General features: G+C 43.5%; 1 protein-coding gene across 1 annotated transcript in view; it reads left to right on the forward strand.

The window, feature by feature from the left end:
- The window catches only part of Actn2 (actinin alpha 2), a 67,891-nt gene that overhangs the window by 29,406 nt on the left and 16,306 nt on the right, over window positions 1–22,179 (forward strand). Inside the window, exons 5-12 of the mRNA XM_051194749.1 lie at window positions 2,421–2,508; window positions 4,380–4,458; window positions 7,690–7,771; window positions 12,266–12,351; window positions 14,303–14,395; window positions 17,944–18,174; window positions 18,984–19,131; window positions 21,178–21,328. Coding sequence (XP_051050706.1) covers window positions 2,421–2,508; window positions 4,380–4,458; window positions 7,690–7,771; window positions 12,266–12,351; window positions 14,303–14,395; window positions 17,944–18,174; window positions 18,984–19,131; window positions 21,178–21,328 — 958 coding nt within the window. The remainder of the gene's footprint in view (window positions 1–2,420; window positions 2,509–4,379; window positions 4,459–7,689; window positions 7,772–12,265; window positions 12,352–14,302; window positions 14,396–17,943; window positions 18,175–18,983; window positions 19,132–21,177; window positions 21,329–22,179) is intronic.

Below are 22,179 nucleotides of genomic sequence, written 5' to 3' on the forward strand. Positions count from 1 at the left end.
TTTTTCATGTTTTTGTGGGGAAAGACCCTGGTGGATCTCTTCTGTTCTTGGCGTGGAGTCACATGTTCAGATGAGTGCATGTTCACCGCAGACCATACCATGTTTAACATGGTCTCTTTGCTGCATATTGCTTGCACTAGGAAGCTCACAAATTACTGATGAAATAGGCAGCGTTTTCCTTTCTTAACTTTGTTTTCTCTATTCTTCCCTCTCTCCTCCTTCCCTCCCTTACTCCCTCTCTATTCCTTCTTTTCTCTATCTCCCTTCTCTAGGGATTGAAACTGGGGCCTTGTACATGCTAAGTGTATGTTTCACCACAGAGCCATACCCCCAGCCCCTTAGGACAAAGTTCTTCAGGCTTACAGCCTTGCTAATAAATATAATAATAATAATAAAAGTGGGCATTGGTGGACTGTAGTGGCTGAGTGGTCCCAGCCCTCAGGAAGCAGACACAGGCAGATCTCTGTGAGTTCAAGGCCAGCCTGGTCTACAGAGTGAGTTCCAGGACACCCAAGACATAGTGGTTAACACTTATAAACCTAGCACCGAGGAAGGTAAGACAGGAGGATCACAAGTTTGAAAACACTTTAGGCTTCATAGTGCCAGGCCAGCCAGAGCTATGTAATGAGACATTGTCTCACTCCAAAACATTCTCTATATTCCTCCCAAATAAAGAAAGAGAAAAAACCAGGAGATGCTCCTAGCTCAGCTAATGCATTAGTGTGAATCAATCTTCAAATAGTATCTACTCTGTAAAGTGAGTTTAACTGTATTTAAAGGTATTTAAATTTAGTGTGTAAAAACTGACTCGGTTATGGCAAATTACTGTTTTTTTAAATAAAGTAGGAGCCTTTAGTAAGCATCTTGTTATTTTCATTAGCATAAAGACCCACATTGTGCAGGAGTTTTCAAATGAAGACTGTGTTCTTCAAACTGGCTGTCATTTCTGAGCCTGAACTGAGGTTTGAATATCGTTATATCTTAGGTTGATGTTTTAGATGACATAAATGGGTTTGGGGTTCTAAAAAGGGAATCACAAGTGGATTGGAAGTTCTTTAAGGGCATATACTGCAGACTTTTTGTTACCTAGTACAAAAAAAAAAAAGGCAAGTGGATTCTTTTAAAGATTTACTTTAGTTTTAATTATGTATATGTATGTGGGGATATGTGTGTGTGAGGGCAGAACTCAGGTCCTCTGGAAGACTAGTGTGAGCTCTTGACTACTGAGCCTGCTCTCCAGCCACAGTGGGAGGCTGATGAGTCACTGAAAGTACCAAGAAGACCAACATCAGAGCCTCTTCTAGCCTAGGAAGAACACGCCAACTCTTGCCACTCAGACTTGGTTAGCTGTTAGTTACCAAGCTAAGGGAGGCTGACTAATTGGCAGTTCAGCTTGCCCTTACACCTGTTCTGCAGGTACACATGCTGTACTGTGAGAGTTAAATATGCAATTCTAATTTTCAGAAGGTCAAGTTGACATTTGTCAACAGCACTGAATTCAGATTTAATTACAAGAGGTGCCGATGAGATGATTTAGCAGGCAGTCCAAGCCTGACAGCTCGAGGCTTGATGTTTTGATTGCTGGAACTCACAAAATGGAGCAAGAATACCAACTCCTAAAAATTGCCCTCTAGCTTCTACATGTACACCATGGCATATGTGTGCAACACATACAAGTATGCACGCACACACAAAATGTAATTTTTTAAAAATTTAAAGAAATAAGATTTTAAGAAAAAGATTTAATTATAGTGATCAAGCAGTTTTTAGGCTAAAAGGCACACACACACACACACACACACACACTCACACACACACACACTCATACACACACATGCACCGAGCAGTAATAATGATGTACAGAACCAGGGAAGGAGAGAGGTAGCAAGCACATCAGTCTGGTATGTGCTGATTGATGTGAACCCCCTGTTTAGAGTCGGCCTACAACTCCCCCTGCCATCTCCTGAATACAGGATTAAGGGGGGTTCAGCAATTCCTTCTCCAGTCAGCACTGTAGGGGGGTGAAGGGGCTTGTTTTTTTTTTTTTGTTTTATTGTTTTGTATTGTATTTTGGGTTTTTGTTTGTTTGTTTATTTTTGTTTTTGTTCTTTTGCTGACTGGTTGTTTTGGTTGTGTTTTTGTTGTTGTTTGGGTTTTGATTGCTGGATATTGCACTCAGGGATATGGGAACACTAACCACGAGGGTATTCTACTCCTGAGCCACATCCCAAAGCCTTGGTTACGATTTTGTAATTAGTAATAAAGCAAATTTAAAATTTTCCAGTGTAGCTATCTATGAGAATGATATGTCTGAGTTTCCCCTAAATGATTTTTTTTTTGGTATGTCCAAAAGTCCAAAATAAAATAGCTCTTCTTTGAGTGTTTTTCCTTCCAGACACCTTTTCTTGATGTCATTACAGAAACATCTGCCAAAGAAGGTCTGCTGCTGTGGTGTCAGAGGAAGACCGCCCCATACAGAAATGTGAACATCCAGAACTTCCACACCAGGTAAGTGCCAGCCCTCTGTCCCCCAGGGAGGCTAGGAGGACCACGTGGCTTATACTAGTGTCTCTTCTGTCCAGGAGATAGTTTCCACAGGAGAAGCCCATTATGGTTTGCAAACAAGGGGACATGATTGTAAGTGGAGGCTGTGCTATGCCAGAGGCCTTCCTAGTCTGATCCGGAGGCTCCTTATGACAGGGGTGGCAGACTCTTATCTGTGACAAGGGGACCCCAGCAGACTCTGCACCCACTCTGGGCACTCCTCCACCCTTCCTCCTCCTGCTTATTCTATCAGCTTTAATAGCTAAAATTGAAGACAAATAGGAAAATCACATTTTGAGGATGGAAGGGAACCAGACAAATGCAGCACAGACTTGGCATGGGAGTGCAGCGTGGCTCTGGCTGCAGGCTTATCCCCCAGGTGGCTTTCTAGTACCATCACATGTGAGCAGAGGCTTGGCCATATTTTCATCCTTTGGATGGCAAGTTCCCCATTGGTCTACGTCTAGTTAGAGAAAGGAAGAACAAGGTCACATCACAGTGACAGACTGGGAGGTACTTCTGTTTAGAAAATTATTAGATTAATGGGAGGGAGGGTCAACCATACTCCAGTATAGTCCCCCATGAGGATGTGGACAACACAAATAGGATTTGGTAGATTATTTTAAAGGAAAGGAAAGGAAAGGAAGGAAGGAAGGAAGGAAGGAAGGAAAGAAGGAAGGAAAGAAGGAAGGAAGGAAGGAAAAGGAGAGGATTGGAGGTGGGGGTTGATCTGGGAAGAATTAGGGAAGAGTAGGGAATGAGTATGGTTAAAATGTATCCCCATTTGAAACTCTTAGAGAAATATTTTAAGAATTATATTTAAAAATATGTTAGAGTATCTCCAGAATGGTATCACCAAGCTAGGCCTTGCAAGCAGAGGAGAAAGGAAGCGTTCCCTGTCCCAAAGAAGCCAGGGAGGATTGAACCAGCTTGCTAGGGTGAAAATCAGGCTCCTGTGTTTGCCTGTACCTACCTCTTTCCTCTTCTCACACTGGGCCAAGATGGACCTTACCCTTCCAAGTGATGTTCCCACCGGGTCTTCTTCCATTCCAAACTCTCTGAGGGACACCTCCCATGCCTACTCTCACTGGCTCTGCTGTCAGTAGTATGCTCAGAGCTCAGCATCCAATGGGTCATTAACAGTGGTGTTTTTGCCCTGTTGACATCCAAGTTTGCCCTGTGACCTTCTCACCAATAAGAGTTCACCTTTTAAAAAATAAAAGTAAGCTAAGCATGGTACCACCCATCTGTAATACCAGGACTTAGGAGGCTTAGGCTGGACGGTTGAGAGTTTGAGTGCAGCCTGAGCCATGCTGAAGGACCCTGTCTCAAAATAAATAGATAAATCAATAAAAGCACCCCCCCAGGACAGACAGAGTCACTGGGAGCTGGTGTTGGCTTTGAAAGTCCCATAAGAACTTTCAGATGGTGCAGCTCCCACCTGAGGTCAGTGTCCTTGGGGAAGGGGATTACTGGTAGTATCAGGTAGGACCAAATTAGAGACTGAGTAACAAGTGAGTAGGAAACCCCAGGACTAGAAGGGTAGGGACAATGGTAGACTTATCTCCCATTGCTGCTTTCTGTGCCCACACAGAGTAGACAGGGGCAGGATCTCTGGCAAGGCTGGCCCTGCTCAAAATGGAAAGGAGGGGGGAAGGGAATGGAAGTGTACATGGAAAGCACAAGACAGAACCACTGGGGGCCATTGGTGTCATTTATTAGGGAGGAGCAAGGTCCCTTTGGTACATGACATTAGATGGGAACAGCTGATGTCTTGGCCAGGGGACCCTCCTGTCTCTCCATTAACCCACATTCTTTTCCTCTGTGCTGTGAAGCTGGAAAGATGGCCTTGGACTCTGTGCCCTCATCCACAGACACCGACCCGACCTCATTGACTACTCAAAGCTTAACAAGGTCATTCATTTGAGGTGGCTTTCAGTGTCCCCCACCCATCACATTCAGCATGTCACCCTGAGAATGAGCACATCAGCATGGACTAGCATGGATGTGGGCTGCTCAGAAGACTATACATATGTTAAAGATTTTACTAGCCTGAATTACGAAGATGGACAGTGCCTAGGGTTTGGGGAATAAGAAAGGTTCAATTGTTCTCCCCCTTTGTAATGTGACATCAGATTGAATATGTTAGGGGAGAGCTTACTATTGAGCCATATTCCCTTCACCTTTCTGGAGGATTCTTAGGTATCTGTTGAGAATTGATTAATTCATTTCTCACACAGGATCATCATAACTATGTCATTGTTGATGGCAGGAATTTGTTATTAGTCTTAGAAAATGAGCTTTGGAGATGGGGGAAGGGGGTTAACCTTAGAAAACAAGTCATACTGGGTCTCAGATGAGGTTGGGGTTCAAGTGAGTAGTGTGGAAACAGGAGCTCTTCTGGATGAGGCTGGCTTTGAACTCTTGATCTTCGTGCCTCTACATCTTAAGTACAATTCCATCTTGAAAACTAGTTCTAGAGTCAGGTGTGGTGCCCAGCACTTGGGAGGGTGAGGCGGCAGAGTGGTGAGTTTGAGGGCAGCCAGCCTGGACTATCCAGCAAGACTCAAGGTCATTTTAAAATGTAAGTTGTAGAACAAAGAGAAATCAGGCCCTCCTCTGGAATTGCCATGCTTCAGAATGACACAGGACGCTTTAGGGCTGAGAATATGGGAGTCTCAGGCATGCTTGCCATAGGTTGTAGCCACAGACTTCCTGCTAGTGTGCTGAGGAGCTGTTCATGTATGCTGTGTGTTTGGGGTTGGGAACTGGCTCTTTTGCATGCTGCCCTCACGTGTGTGGCATGTACAGTTGTGGGGCAAGTGCCCCTGGTTTCCCTCAATCTTGTTAGGTATCACTTGCCCACCCCCATTCCCACTCCCATCCCAGCCTGTCTTCATTGATTCGGAGCATGTGAAGGTTGATTTGTTCCCCGAAGATGAGGATGGAGGTCCCACAGTAGAAAGTACTTTTCAGGCTAGCCATCACACATGTGTACATTTTCCTCATGAATATTTATTGTGTTTGTAACATGAAGAATTTATCCTAAATAGACTCACTATCATTGTAGAGTGATCAGTTTTTGCTTTGAAAGGGAATAAACTTGTAGAATTGGTCATCTACAATGGATAACAAATTAGTAATATATAATGACAAGTAGTGTTTTAATCTTCTATATCAGAATCTATTATGAATAAATATCTATATTAGAATCAATTATGAATAAACATGTGTGTAAAGTCATGCATACGTATTTGTTTCACACTAAAGTCAATGTTTTAGTTTTTTGTTAGTTTGTTTGACACAGGGTCTGGCTGTGTAGCCCAGACTACTCTTGGCAATTTTCCTGTCTCTAGTGTGCTTGAATTATAGGCACTAGCCACCATACCTGGCTTCAGTACTTACTATTCCAATTTTGTAGACCTAGAAAGTGGGGGAGACAGGGCTTGCCCAGGGTCACTTGACTTCCTACCTGTGCTGAATTGCGACATTTCATCCCTTTAAATGACAATTAAACCAAATGGTTGTCACAGGGTCTCAGAGTTATCACTCCATTTTGGGCACTGGAATTTTTCTTACATTATTTTTTAAAAGAATATGTTCTTCACCTAACTAGTAAGATTCATAAACATAGCCATAAAACAGGCAAGATTTACTTAACAAGACCGTGGCACACACCTTTAATCCCAGAATTTGGGAGGCAGAGGCAGGAGGATCTCTGTGAGTTCCTGGTCTACAGAGTTCCAGGACAGGTTCCAAAACAATATAGAGAAAGCCTGTTTCGAAAAACCAAACCAACGAAACAAAAACAAAACAAAACCAAAAAAACAAGACTAATCAAATGGCTATATATTTTATTAAAACAATATTTAGTTAAAACCCATTTTTGCCTGATAAATCTGGAATGTGTTTTTGCAGTCTGAGGCTTTCAGTTAGCCCATTATAGTAAAGGGTCTGGGAACATTGCAAAGCAGTAAACGTTCTAAGATGTTCAAATGGGCAGATGAGATGGCTCAGCAGGTAAAGGTATGCTGGCCAAGCCAAACAACCTGACTTCAACCCATAGGCCTGTGGAGGAAGGAGAGCACCAACTCCTGGAAGCTGTCCTCTGACCTGCACACATGCTTTATGATACACATGTGCCTGCACACACACACACACACACACACACACACACACACACACACACGTACATGCACATACATGTACACACACACCAATAATAAATTTAAAATATCTAAATGACATTGCACTGAAAGTAGATTGAAGTTGTCCCTGAACTAGCACTGTTGTTCATTTGGATTTTTTCTCTATTACCTCCATCCATTTCAGACTCATCTTAGCTCATCTCTTTAAGAGATTAAAAGTTTTTATTAAGTCTTTAGCTTTTCGATATTTCAACTCCACATCTCTAGTTAAACCTTGTTATGCATGTTAAGCCAATTTCACAGGGTGGAAAAATATAATATCCTGTAAAAAAAATAAATGACCGTTGTGAATTCACTTGGGATTTTTAGTGCTGTCATTTTCTCACCTTTAACATAATAGAAGTATCATGTCTGCTCTTCATAGCCACTTGTAACCTCTCCAGTGAGCTAAGCATTTCACCCTGCCCTTCATCTTCCAACCCCCAGCCCCAAGCTTGCTTGTATTCTGAACAAACAAATTAAGCTGAGTGTGGTGGTGCACACCTGTAATCCTGGCACTTTCGGGGTAGAAGCAGGAGGGTCAGTTCAAGGTAGGACTTTCTGAGATGTGTCAAACAAACAAGCAAATATCACAGTATAATTGGGGCAAACATCTCCAAGGTCACATCTGGAAAATGGCTTTCATGATTTAGAATGGTTGAGAGCTCTTCCATAACCCTAATGCATTCCAGGGTGCCCTTTTCCTTCCAGTGACAAAATATCTGACTAATAACCTCCTAATCCAGCATTTGCCCTCTTAAACCTCTTGCTTACGTCATGTGGGATGGAGCTGCATGGGTCCTGTGGTTTCTGTGACTTCTGATATCTCTCTCCATAAAAGGAACGTTGTGAAATTCTAGTCCTGTGTGAGCAGGAAGGTGTCCTTCCTGCATCGAGGCATGTGTCTTGTTCATTGCTTTGGCATTTTAAAAACCTGGCTGTCTTGTTTCCCACACAGGATGACCCCATAGGAAACATTAACCTGGCCATGGAAATAGCCGAGAAGCACTTGGATATTCCTAAAATGTTGGATGCTGAAGGTGAGATGAAAAGTGTGCCTACTGGGTTACAGAAAAAACAAAAACCAAAGCCTATAGATTGTAAAAGCTGTGGCCATGATTGGAGCTTTGTAAAACTATAGCCATGTGACAACCCAATTACATACGTGTGGTTCTGACAAAGCTCTGTACCTCAACCCATGAGTATTAGTTTGGTAGCTATCTTGCTGATACATGATTTTGCTAAAAAAAAAAAAAAAAAAAAAAAAAAATGGGCCAGCAGAACTGTAGAAACAAGATTTGACAAAAATTTCAGCTTTAGCTAAGAAGCAGAATGTAAACCAGGCATGGAGGCACACACCTTTAATCCCAGCACTTGGGAGGCAGAGGAAGTGGATCTCTGTGAGTTCAAGGCCACCCTGGTGAACAGAGTGATTTGGAGAACAGTCAGGGCTGTTACACAGAGAAATCATGTCTGGGAAAAAAAAGAAAAAAAAAAAAAAACAGAATGCTTTGGTAAATAGATTGAGATCTAGCTAGGTGTATATGCACATACATATACGCACTCTCAAAAATATGTATACATGTATAAGTGTGTACTTACTACATACTAACATACATCATGTAGATAGTACTGGAGATTGACTTCAGGGCTCTGCATATCTATGCAAGCACTCTCCCATTGAGCTGTATCCCCAGCCCTCTTTTTACTTTCTTGGTTTGAGTCAGGGTTTCAAGTCCTATTAGGTTAGGTCACCCTACAGTCCAGCTAGATATAGAACTTTTTTGATCCTCCTGTCTCAGCCTCTCCAGTAACTGAGATTGCAAATCTGCATGGCAGGCTTTGTCGGTTTACTGTTTTTTTTTAAAGACTTTCTGTGTTGTTTTGTTTGGTTTTCAACAGCAGATGCTTTTCTCTTCCCTGTGTAGAGATAAATTTAGCAGATAAATCCCTTTGTGAGATTTGCCACTTAAGAGGAAACAAGTTGAATTTCCAGCTAGAAGCTGTGGAACAGAATTTAAAATATAGAACATTTGGCCATCAGTTTTCTAACCAAACTTTCATGTTTTGTTTGGAATTTATCTAATGAAGTTTAATGTTTACAGACCTGAGAGGACTTTTGTATAGTTTGTGCTTTGCCAGTTCCCTTTCTGGGGACTTGTTTCCAATACCTCTTGTGTTCCTTTGGAGTGGTAAATTCTTGCTGGTTGTACCTGTGGCCCACTGTTTAAAGCACTGGCATTCATTTCATCCATCAGTGAGCAGTTAGTTATCCCTTAGCAGACATTTACTGAATACTTTGTGTGAACAAATTCCTTTCTGCTGGGAACTGTGGGGATCTGAAGCTGTGTAAGTTTCTGCCTCTGTGGATTAGACTTTGCTTTTTGCTTTGTTGTTGTTAGTGTCATTATTCCCTAATGGAAGTTCTAATTAGTATTCAGTTCTCTTAGGGTTAAACAGCCACCAGCTGCATGGCTGAAAGGACAGGACACTTTCTCTTCACAGCTCTAACTCTGGACTCGGTGAGAGAGACTGAGAGCGAAGTTTCTCCTCTGTGTTTTTTGGGCTTGAAAGCTCCTGCCTCCCACACCCAGCATGCCCAACCCACTCCTTCCACCCCACCCCCCACCCACTTTCCGTTTATTCAGGAGCTCTCTTCTATTTTCCCTTCCCAGAGAAATCAATGCATCTCTTTGAGCCCTCTTTGTTATCTAGCCTTTCTGGGGCTGTGGATTGTAGTCAGTTATCCTGTACTTTACTTCTAATATCTACTTATGTGTAAGTACATACCATGTTAGCCTTTCTAGGTCTGGGTTACCTCACTCAAAATTATTTTTTTCTAGTTCCATCTATTTGCCTGAAATTTTCATTAAGTCATTTTTTTTTTTTTTTTTACAGCTGAGTAATACTTTATTGTGTAAATGAACACATTTTCCTTGTTCATTCTTTGGTTGAAGGGCATCTAGGTTGTTCCCAGGTTCTGACTATTGAACATCTTTCTATACATTCCAAGTTGATCTTGAATCCACAGTATAACCACAATATAACCCAGGCTGGCCCAGAATCGGAGGCAACAAAAATCTTGCCTCAGCCTCCCAAGAGTTGAGGTGTCTTAATTAGGGCTTCTATTGCTGTGAAGAGATACCATGACCACAGCAACCCTTATATAGGAAAACATTTAATTGAGGTAGTGGCTTACAATTTAGTCCATTATCATCATGGTGGCAAGCATGGAGGTATGCAGGCAGGTATGGTGCTGGCTACATCTTGATCAGATGGCAACAGGAAGTTCACTGTGACATTGAAAATAGCTTGAGCATAGAACTCAAAGCCCACCCACCCCAAAGTGACATGCTTCCTCCAAAGCCACACCTCCTAATAGTGCCACTCCCTTTGGGGTTACAGGCATGTGCTGCTCTGCCTGACTATTCCTTTTGTCTTCCCCTTTTAATGGTCCATAATGTTTATACACTGTCTTAATCATAACTGTAGAAGAGTCTTATGCAGGAATCTTGTAACAGTTAAGATTGTGATGGTCTTGGGTGCAGAACATGCTGGGATATAACCATTGTGTATTTCTGTAGGTGTTTTTGTGGTCTCCTCTCAGCCCTAACCACAGCATTCCAGTAGTCTTTCCTTTCACATTCATTGTGCTGACAAGCCCACATCTCTTGCTGTCAGCTTAGCCATGACTCTTGGCAAATCCTTGCCTTCCCACCTGTTATTGCTGCTCTCATACTGTTGGCCTCTGAATCCAGGTGTGGGCTATCATGAGGCTAACTGACCTCCTTAGCCATGAACTCCCCTTGCAACGGAAACTAGAAGCACTCTTCTCATCCTGGCTACCATACTTTCAACAGGTGGTAGAAATTGTATCTACCTTGAACCTGTTTGGAGGTAAGCTCTGAGTTTAGTCTGTGGTGCACATGCTTCTTGTAGACTTGCAGAAGGGATCTTGTTGACCTCAGCCCTCCAGGTCACAGAAAGGCTTGTGAATGTGCTAGAATTCTAGGAGCCTCGTGTGCTTTCTTGTAATTTAGGCATTTCTGGACAGCCATATTCTCTCTGCAATCTTTCTTTTTCCCTTGGAGGTTCTCACAGTGCTCAGAACAGAGACTGTAAGAGTGACTTATGTGATTTAAGCCAGACACAGACAGCATCTGCATGGTGGGGCAGGCTCTCTTCGAGACCTCTCAGAGGAAGTGCTTATCAGAAGCCGGCTGCGGGGGCATCCAAGCACTTAACCCTCTTTTCTCCATACAGATTTAGTATACACTAGTGGACCCTCCCTGATGAAAGAGCCACAGTAACTCACGTGTCCTGATGCTATCATGCTTTTGCTGGTGCATAAGGGGAGGATGTAGAGCACAAATCACCTTCTGTGACACAGTTTTGTTTTCTATCATTCCCTCTCCTTTCCTGCCCTTTCTCCTCAATAGGGAGACTGTCTGGTTCTGATGAAGCAGTCCTCGGTCTTTTCTAGTCTAGTTTTCTTTGAAACTTTCTGCTCTCATGCTGTGTTGTTTCCAGAAGGTTCCATATACTTACAGGACCAAACCCAAGGTCGAAGTTTCACTGTAAAGAATGACACAGTGTCATTTTATCTTCCTTTGTCCATTGGTCCAACTGAGACCAAGGACAGGTTAAAAAAAAAAAAAGTGCTCACCAAAAATGACATCATAGGAAGAAAGCATGTGTGGTCCACCTGGTTCTGTTTCTCTTCTAATTGGCCTTGTAGCAGCTAATACAAGCACTAGCAATAAGTGTAACCATGTTTGCCCCTCTCTTTAGATGTTTTGTTACTTTTGGTGGGAAGGTAAGTGTGTTGTGAAGGTGTTAAAGGCAACCTCCCCCACCCCAGCACACACTTAATGAGTTTCCAGAAGGTGGTTTCCAGAGCAGAGAGCTCCATGCATGTGAGGGAGGGGCTGGTGTGTCTCTAGCATCTTTCAAAGTAACCTGTCTTCTTCAGAGCCAAGGTTGTGAGTCACAAACAAGACTAACAAAGTGGTGTAATGATCCTGATACATACTGTACATATTCCCATGTTAACATGCTATATACACTTTTGAAAGCCCATAGAAGAAGGCATGAGGCAGCCCTCAATTGGACCATTAAAATATCCTATCTCTAGGACTGCCAAGATGGTTGAGCAGATAAAGGCACTCACCAACAAATCTGATGATCCAAGTTTGGTCCCTGGGCTCCACCTGGTGGAAGGAGAGCATTGACTCTGGAGAGTTGTCCTCTAACCTCAATATGTGTGGGGAGACACACACACACACACACACACACACACTTCTGCCACTCACACATTTATATGAATAAATGGGTAAAAAAAAAAAATGTAATCCCCAAATTCCTATTCTGGGATCATTTCAATGCTGTCCAGCTGCCCTGAGGTTCTGGGTCGTGGGCCCATGAAATGAGAAGCAAAGTGGTCGGTGTAAGGTGATTGGTTCCTCCCTCCGTTCACCGTGGTTTCTCCTCTCCGCCTGTGTGTGTCTGTGTCCCGTGTTATTTTTCCCCCTCAGACATTGTCAACACTCCCAAACCCGATGAAAGAGCCATCATGACTTACGTTTCCTGCTTCTACCATGCTTTCGCGGGAGCGGAGCAGGTACTCCTCCCTTGTGCGCGCAGCGGGCTGCGCTGCTCTTCTGTGTGCACGCGTGTGTTTCTGGGTGTGTGTCTGTGTGCTTCACATCTGACCTCGGAATCTCAGTGTTTCATACTACCTAACACAGCAAGTTCCAAACTGCAAGTTATTTTTCTTGAACTTTTGGCAATAACCAAAGTGTTTCTCTCTACTCTTTCCCCTTTGAGATATTTCTTCTATTTTGTTAGAAAATTGTTAGAAACATTTATACATTCTAGGGAGCATAGAGCCTTGAAGAGTGCCCTGCATGCATTGAGTGGCAAAGGGAAGGCGACTAGGAGACATGAATGTTTCTCCCATGCTTGTTCACATTTGCCTGGAAATGACCTCTATTTAGTGGTTTGCTCCATCATTCAAGACTGATTGTATTTTTCGTCAAAGGGACAAAAGGGTTCCAACCTCAGAAGCATTCACATAGCTCAGAACAGTCGGAAGGACACTGGGAGCAAACAGTCATCTGCCTTCTGTAGATTCACCTGTCTCCTTGACATGGGGAGCCCTTAAGGACTGGATGGGCAAAGTATGCCTTGTTTCTGCCCTCTTTGTAAAGGCCACCGCTGAGAGGTGATGGTAATTGGAGTCAGTGTGAGCAGGGGAATGAGGGCTTTAGAAACCAGGTGTCCCTTGGTTAGCTTCCCTGGGCCACATTGGATTATCTTGGGTGGTACAGGGGTGTCCAACCTGTAGCCCAAAAGTTGCCAAAGTATGCATATATTTACATTGCCTACAAAATCCACACTGAAGAACCATGTGATTGAGTCACACACACAACACTAATTTTTTCAAGTAGGATTGATTAGATGGTTCAGCAATTGCTGCCAAGCCTGACATCCTGAATTCAATCCCTGGGATCCACATGGTAGAAAGAGAGAAAACACTACAAGTTGTCCTCTAATATCCACATACGTGCCTTGGTACACATATATCTGTACTTACTTGTGCACAGTCTCTGTACATGCACACACACATATATATACACACACAATAAATAAAATGTAAAAACAACTACAAACAAATTGAGCTGTGGGGGTACATTCTTTTAATCTCATCATTTGGGAGGCAGAGGCAGGGAGATTTCTGTAAATTTGAGGCCAATTTGATCTACAAATTGAGTTCCAGGACAGCCAGAGCTATATAGTGAAACTGTCTAAAAACAAAGAATTAGAAGAAGTTACAACTTGATATTGGGACACATCCTGATTACATATGGTACATGGGCCATGAGTTGGACACCCCTGCTTTAGGACAGTTGCATATCTCTTTTTGGTCCATTGAGGAGCATGTTATGAGACATGTGACCCAAGTTCCCTTCAAGATGATGTCAGAGGATTGTTTATTGCTTTGATGATTCCTCTTGTAGATTAAACAATGGATAAAAACAAAAACAAATCTTAAGGCAAGGTCATCTCTAGTAGCCCTTCTAGAAAGTTCTGCATGTTCATGAAAAGAGCTGAGGTCTTCCCATGGATTCAAGGTCAATGACATGGGTGCAGGACCTAATTACTTCAGCTTTGATTTCTGAAGACCAGTGTCATTCCACCCTATAGCATTAGGGTCAGTATTCAGAAGCATTTAGGTGGACAGTCAGGGGCCTGAGATCTTGGTTTCCTTGGACCCACATATTTCTGTTACTAACTTGCTCAATGTTTTATAAAGTTTGTGCTTTAGACTAATGATATCTCCCCGTTATTCCCTACAGTATATTCAGCCTGCCGTGTAAGTCTGTGTGAAAACTAAAAAAAGGTGTGAACTGATTCATCCCCTCTATCTTACCCTACCCTGACCCCAGACTGCACCATTTTCAACACACCATCTCCTTTAACCTGCCTTGCCCGGCCATGTCTTGCTTTATGTGTGCTTGCACGCATACCCTTGTCGACCAGCCATCCTGTTTACCTATTGTGTTTTGCAGGCCGAGACAGCAGCTAACAGGATATGTAAGGTTCTTGCTGTGAATCAAGAGAATGAGAGGCTGATGGAAGAATATGAAAGGCTAGCGAGTGAGGTAAAGGAAATGGGTGGTCCCAGCTCTGTCCACCTGCAGCCAGGGGTGAGGCACAGATTGTCCATGTTGATTTTTGTACTTTTCATCCCAGAGAGAGTGAAAGGAGAAAACACATCTGGTCTCAGAGGTTGCTTATCCTGTAGCAACATGTCTGGTGCCAGTTTGCCCCCCAACTCCCCGTGGTTTTTGCAAAGACTGAAAAGCTTAACCTTAGTCTGCATGTTTTGAGGTGGTAGGAAGGGGATTCTAGTCTTAACTCTGCCTCTGCAAGGTCAGACCCTCAAGGCAGCATCATGCACCGTGTTTTTTTCCCCTGGCTTGTGGGCTACTGGCATCATGTAGGGTGCTCTTTGTGTCAAGAGCCCTGCTAAGCACTGTGAACCCATGTGAAAGGAATTTGCATAACCTTCTGGGAGAAGGAGGATGTATCTGTGTGCACACAGGCCCAGAGTAGGATCTGGACTCACCTTCCAAAATCTTGGAACCTCAGGAATGCATTTCTGTAGCTCTTCATCCAGATTCTTGATTTGAGCGATGGTTTTGCAGTTCATTTTTTTTGTGTGTGTGTCCTTATTGTAGCATAGAAGGTACCAAGGCATCTTTGTTGCTGCCCCTATGTTACATTTGTAACAAAGGCTCAAGCCAGGAGACCCCAGATCCCTGTCCTCTGAGATGGAACTCAAGGCTGGATAACTTAGACTATATGTTAAAAATAGTTTTAAAGAAACAATGGAATCTTAAAATTCACAGGCAAATGGGTGGAACTAGAAGAAACCATCCTAAGTGAGGTAACCCAATCACAAAAAGACAAGCATGGTATGTACTCACTCATATACAGATTTTAGACATAGAGCAAAGAAAGGATCACCAGCCTACAATCCACACCACCAAAGCTAGGAAACGAGGACTATAAGAAAGACATATATGGTCCCCGGAGAAGGGGAAAAGGACATGATCTCCTTAGCAAAGTGGGAGAAGGGGGAGAGGGGAGACAGTCAGGAGAAAGAGAAGGGGATAAGCGGAGGGGAGAGAAGGACATGAGGGAGCAGGGAGATTGAGACGGGAAGAATAGAGGAGAGAAAGAAATGAGATACCATAATAGAAGGAGCCATTATAGGTTTGAAGAGAAATCTGACACTAGGGAAATGTCCAGACACCTACAAGGACAACCCCCAACTAACAATCTAAACAATAGTGGACAGGCTACCTTAAACACCCTTCCCTGATAATGAGATTGATGATTACCTTATATGCCACCCTAGAACCTTCATCTAGCAGCTGATGAAAGTAGATGCAGACACCCACAGCTAAACACTGAGCTGAACTCCTGGAATCCAGTTGCAGGGAGGAAGGAGTGATGAACAAAGGGTCAAGACCTTCTGTGTGTGGAGAAACACACAGAACAGCTGACCTGAACAAGGGGGAGCTTATGGACTCTAGTATGATAGCTGGGAAACCAGCATAGGACCTACCCAGACCCACTGAACATGAGTGTTAGTTAGGAAGACTGGGAAGTCTATGGGGCCTCTGGTAGTGGATCAGTATTTATCCCTAGAATACAAATGGACTTTGGGAGTCCATTTCACATAGATGGATACTCTCTTAGCCTAAACACAAGGGGCAGGGCCTAGGTTCTGCTCCAAATGATGTGACAGACTTTGAAGATCTCTCCATGGAAGGTCTCAACCTTCCATGGATGAGATAGGGGGTTGGTGGGGGGCAGGGGAAGAGGAGAGGGAACTGGGATTGACATGTAAAAAAAAAAAAAAAACTTGTTTCTAATTTAAATTTTTAAAAAAGGTAAAAAAAATAGTTTTAAAGGTTGAAAAAAGAAAACAAAAATAAATACAAGACTAAATAAGTTTTGCCTTAACTTGATTTACCAGATATTTGGTCTATGCTGTGAAAATTATCAGCATAAGTGAGGTTAATCTTCCCAAATAGGTATTTAATGACCCAATCAAAGTAAACTAAATGTATACCTTCATGCCACTGATATGAAGAAATTTTAATTGTTTGATTCCCACCACTTTTTTCTTTTGTAATTGTTATTATTGCTGTGAGAGAAAAAAATCAAATTTGTTGTCAGTAAGGCCAGTCTTAAACTTTGAGAGTGAAGTATGTTCACAGAAACATGGTTAATTATATCAGAAATTTTCTTACTTGTCACTAATTTAGTTTCCCTTTCATTGCTGTGATAAAAAACAAGCAAACAAACAACAAAAACAAAACAAAAAACCTTACAAAAGCAACTTAAGGGAGAAATAGTTTATTCTGACCCAAAGTTCCAAGGGGACTGGACATAGTACCCTTGGAAGAGGAGACAATGGCAAAGAATCCTGAGGCAAGTTGGTCATATTGCATCCACAGTCAAGAAAGAGAGAGGACAGGAAGGAGGACGGGACTGTGAAAACCACAGGGCCAGTTTCCAGTGACTCTCATCTTCCAATGAGTTGCTTCCTCCTAAAACCTTCCCCGACAGCACCACCTGCTGGGAAGCAAGTGTTCAGACACATGCCCCTGAGAGGGATACTCAATATTCAACCTGCAGGAATTGTTAATTTCTTTTTCTAAGATGCTGACTATGGGGGCACCACCATTGTAACTAGTGCTTATTCTAGTCTGCTGACAAGGGATCAGTACACATACTAGAAAATAAAATAAAATAAAATGGGCTTGGGGAGATGGTTCTGAAATTAAAAGCCTGGCTGTTCTTTCAAAGGACCTGGGTTTGAACGCAGTTTGAACTGTCTGTAACTCCAGTTCCAGGGGGACCTGAACCCTCTTTTGTCCTTTGAAGGCGCTTCATGCACGTGATGCACAGATACACACGCAGGCAAAACACTTCTACACATATAAATAAGTAAAAAAATAATCTCAAAACAAATTAAAAAATAAAAGAGTAAATAAGTAACTAGATGTCTAGCAGATCATCTCTGAGCCCTGGCTGGTGATTGGGGAGAAGGGCAGATTCTAGTTTTGGGTGATTTACTACCCTTTTCACTCATTGCTTATGGATTTTCATAAAAACAAGATGATAAATCCTACTCCGGCCCAGCATTGGTCTCAGGCTTATAGTACACTCTTTAGTGAGTGAACTCATGAGAGCTGAGCTGATTTTTTCAATGAAACCTTTGACATTCAACCCAGTTCCTTGCTGAGTGTATCAACTCCGTTCTTTGTTTTATTTTGTTTTCCTTTTTAGAATTTGAAAGCTCCATCCAGCATTTGTCTGCTAATGTCTGGTTGCTACGTTTCTTGTAAATGTCACCTTTTTGTCAAACACGATTTCGTGTGCTGACCTGAAGTTCAAGTTAAACCTGTGTGTGGTCTCATTGGGGTGGTCACTGTGGCCCTGGGTGGACACTTCCATTCATTTCACTGTGCGCAGAGCCGTCTTCCCCTCTTGAAGTCAGTGCAGTTGTAACTAACCATGCTTAGTCATTTGGGAGCCTTAGGGGAACTGGTTCCAGTTATTGGGCCCCTTTATTTTTGAACCTGGAACAGTTTGCTAGTATTTTCAGCCCCATTTTTGTCTTTGGAAATAGCTCTTAGAATGGATTCGGCGCACAATCCCCTGGCTAGAGAACAGGACACCTGAGAAGACCATGCAGGCCATGCAGAAGAAGCTGGAGGACTTCCGGGACTACCGTCGTAAGCACAAACCCCCCAAGGTGCAGGAGAAGTGCCAGCTGGAGATCAACTTCAACACACTGCAGACCAAGCTTCGGATCAGCAACCGGCCTGCCTTCATGCCCTCTGAGGGCAAGATGGTGTCGGTGAGTGGCTGCAGTCTGGCCCGCATTGCCGTTGGTCTACTAAGGAGGACTTCACTTCTGAACGTGACTGATAGTGAATATAAAGATGAAGGACCCTGTAACCACTCAATTTTTGTGGGTTGAGAGATTACTGGGGCTGGACCTCAACCCTTTGCACATACAAGGCATGCATACCACCACTCAGCTACCTCCAAAGCCCTTTTTAAATTTTTCTTTGGAGAAATGGTCTTCCTAATGTTGCCAGGCTGACCTTAGACTCATTAAATGGCCCAGGCTGAACTCAAACTTGCATCCCTCCTGTCTTGGCCTCCCAAGTAGCTGGGATTATCAGTGTGTGCCACCAGACCTGGCTTTCATTACTGCTGCTCTGCTCCCTCCCGTGATGCAGTTCTTGGTGTCATGAGAGGGCCTCCTGCAAGCTTTGAGCAAAGGCTGTGCCTCTCCTCCTCCTCCCAGACTTGTGACCTTGCCCCTGCATAGTACAGGTTTCTCTATAATTTACACCATCTAGCTCTTCCCTGTGCGCTCCCCTCCCTGCTGTGGCCACCTATCCTCTCCACCCTGTGGACTTGGCCCACATCTGGAGGAGTGTCTGTGTGGCTGCTAAGTACAGCTGTGCTAATTTAAAAGGCCACTGTGGTGATTTAGACTCTTGGACCAAACCAGTGAGTGGGATAGTCAGTTGTGCAGAAGAGGCAGGGGAAGATGAAACCAGAGGACACCGCTGTACTACATGTGTAGGAGGATTCATGGGTGCCCTAGGAGCCCACATGGGATGCCTGTGACCTCGAATGTTTTCCATTCCTCAGGACATTGCTGGTGCCTGGCAGAGGTTGGAACAGGCCGAGAAGGGATATGAGGAGTGGCTGTTGAATGAGATTCGGAGACTGGAACGCTTGGAGCACCTGGCTGAGAAATTCAGGCAGAAGGCTTCCACACACGAGACATGGGCTTATGGTAAGGGCATGAGAAGCCAGTTCAGATTTTACGGCATCTGAGTGATGGGCCAGTGAGATGGCTCAGTGGGTAGAGAAGCTTGATGCCAGGCCTGATACCCTGAGTTAGAACCAATTCCTGAATATTGTCCTCTATCCTCCAATATACACATTGTGGCATGTATATGCACCCCCAAACGTGTGCACACACATGCACACACAACATAAATAAATGAATAAATAAATAAATGCAAAAAAATCTGAGTTTTGCTGGACTTGGTGGTTTATATTCCTATAATTCCAGCACTTAGGAGGCTGAGTCAGGATCCTCAGGAGTTCCAGCTCAGCCTGGACTACACGTTGAGTTCAAAGCTAAACAGGATTGTAGAATAAGGTCTTGTTTCAAAACACCAACCAAGGGAGTAGAGAGATGGTTTAGCAGTCACAGATGTGGTCTTTCCATGCGACACCCACATCAGGGAGCTCAAGACCCTTGTAACTCCAGCTGTAGGGGATCTGGTGACCTTTCCTGTACACAGAAACACATGCACACCTGAATACATAATTAAAAATAAAAATGTGAGTTGGTGGTGCATGCCTTTAGTCCCAGCACTCGGGAGGCAGAGGCAGGTGGATCTCTGAGTTTGAGGTCAGTCTGGGCTACAGAGTGAGTTCCAGGACAACCAAGGCTACACACAGAGAAACCCTGTCTTGAAAAAACTATATAAATGAATAAATTTAAAAACAAACAACAAAAATGGATATACTGCAACTGTTTCCCTTGTAAGGCTTCCATGAAGCATCAGTGAATTCATATGATAAATATTTCAGTTAGTGTCTAACACATCCTAACTGCAATGTTGTCATTGTTTGACATGTGAACATTTGCTTTCCATTTCCAGCTTTACAGAATTAAATTGTTTAGGCCATTAGCCAGAGAGTAAATATAGATCAGGATACCCAGTCATAGCTGTATCTAGATTTAAGAAATACTTCCAGAGAGGGCTGGAAATGTGCCTCAGTTGGTGGGATGCTGGCTTAGCATACACCAACAAAGCCCTGGGTTTGATCCCCAGTAACATATAAACTGGGCATAGTGGTACATGCCTATAATCACAGCATGAAGGATGTAGAGGCAAAAAGACCAGAAGTTTGAGGTAATCCTTGGCTAAATGCTGAGATAAGGCCAACCTGCATTAGAGACCCCTTGTGCAAACAAACAAACAAATAATAATAAAGAAAATCTTATGGCTTATGGAGGACTTAGTGGAGGTTCCAAGAAGGAAATTTCTAATGTTTAGAATCAGAACAGGCAAAATAGCCACCTCAGAATATAACTTTCAAATCAAAGCCTGGGGCAAGAAAACCCCACTGGAAGGTTTTTTGTTTGTTTGTTTTGTTATTTTGTTTTGTTTTTGTTTTGTTTTGTTTTTTGTCAACAGTATGTCATTCATACTTAACTTGAATTCACAGTGCTCTTGTCTTAGTTCCTGGGTGCTGGATTATAGCTGTGTACCACCATGCCCAACTAATACGTGTGGCTCATGGGTGGGAATAATTTCCAGCTGGACTGTGTGTCATGGTGGGGAATAAGACGATTGTGACTTAGAATGATGTGGAATATACTTTGTAAAATGCATGCTTCTCCCATCACCACCTGTTTTGCTGGACACCTCCCCTGTGAGCACCTAGAGGGGCTGGCAGTTGCTTGCCTGCTGGTCTCCTATCTTTCCTTGAGCACAGAGTATTCTCTGAGCACATTCTGGTGTGGGGAAGCTGCTATGCAACTTTGGGTTTTCTTGCTTAAGTTTTGATTGATTGATTTAGGCAATGCTGGGACTTGAACTCATGGCCTTTTCAAATTCTAGCCAAGTGTTGTGTCCCCCATTTCACCCCCCCTCACTCCCCACGAACCACTGAGCTACAGTCTTTTGTCTCTTTTTTATTTTGAGACAAAGTCTTACAGAATTGCCCAGGCTGGCCCTGAACTTGCAATCCTGCTGCCTCAACCTCCAGAGTAGTTGGTATAACAGACCTGGTCTCATGCTTCTTGCTGTTCCCTTTGCAGGCAAAGAACAGATCTTGCTGCAGAAGGATTATGAGTCAGCGTCCCTGACGGAAGTGCGGGCCCTCCTTCGGAAGCATGAGGCCTTCGAGAGTGACCTGGCTGCACACCAGGACCGCGTGGAACAGATTGCTGCCATTGCACAGGAGCTCAAGTATGTGCTGGTACCCTGGGTGAAGGCCAGGTTATGGGCACTATTCGGGGTCTCCAAGGACAAGCACTCTTCCCTGCTGAGTTCAAAGGGTCAGACTGGAGGCACCAGGGATGATGATTTTGGTGTCTAGAAATGTAAAAACAGGTCCATCCTGGCTGTGACATGTCAGGGTCCTTGGATCCTCCCATTCCTCAAACCTGACCCCACATCAACTATTCTGCTTCCAAGGAAATGAGGTTTTAGTGTGGAGGCCATGGCCTGGCAGCCTAGCTCACACTGGGTCAGGAGGCAGGACCCATGGCTTATTCAGTGAGAAAGGCCAGAGAAGTCACTACCTCAGCTGTGAAGAAGCAGGCTGCCTCACTTTCCTGAGTTTTGTGCTGTGTGTGCAATGTATGTGGAGGGCAGAAGAGCGTGTCAGATCCCCTGCAACTGGAATTGCAGTTGCTTGTGAGACTCTGGCTTCTGGGAAATGAACCCAGGTCCTCTGCAAGAATAACCAACCAACGCTGACCCATCTCTCTGGCTCCACATCTACAGAATTTTTATTGCCTCCCATTTAACAATAAAAACAAAGCAAATAAAATGTACTTCAGTACGTGGCTCCCTAGTTCCTCACTTTTGAGGAGTGTGAACCCATAATTAACAGGTAGGGCTTCATAACACACCACATCTCAGGTTGGCCCGTAAAAACCCTTCATCTTTTTCAGCCTCACATTGTATCCTTACCTTCCATCATGGTTTTATGCCTCTTGAATTGGCTCTTTGCTAATTAACAGCCACTCATCAATAAAATGAGGGCTTGAAAAGGGCTCAAATTATTTAGTGTACTGTAATGGCTCCTGTGAGTA

The sequence above is a fragment of the Phodopus roborovskii genome, unplaced genomic scaffold, assembly GCF_943737965.1.
Source record: "Phodopus roborovskii unplaced genomic scaffold, PHOROB, whole genome shotgun sequence".
In the NCBI taxonomy this organism is placed as follows: Eukaryota; Metazoa; Chordata; class Mammalia; order Rodentia; family Cricetidae; genus Phodopus; species Phodopus roborovskii.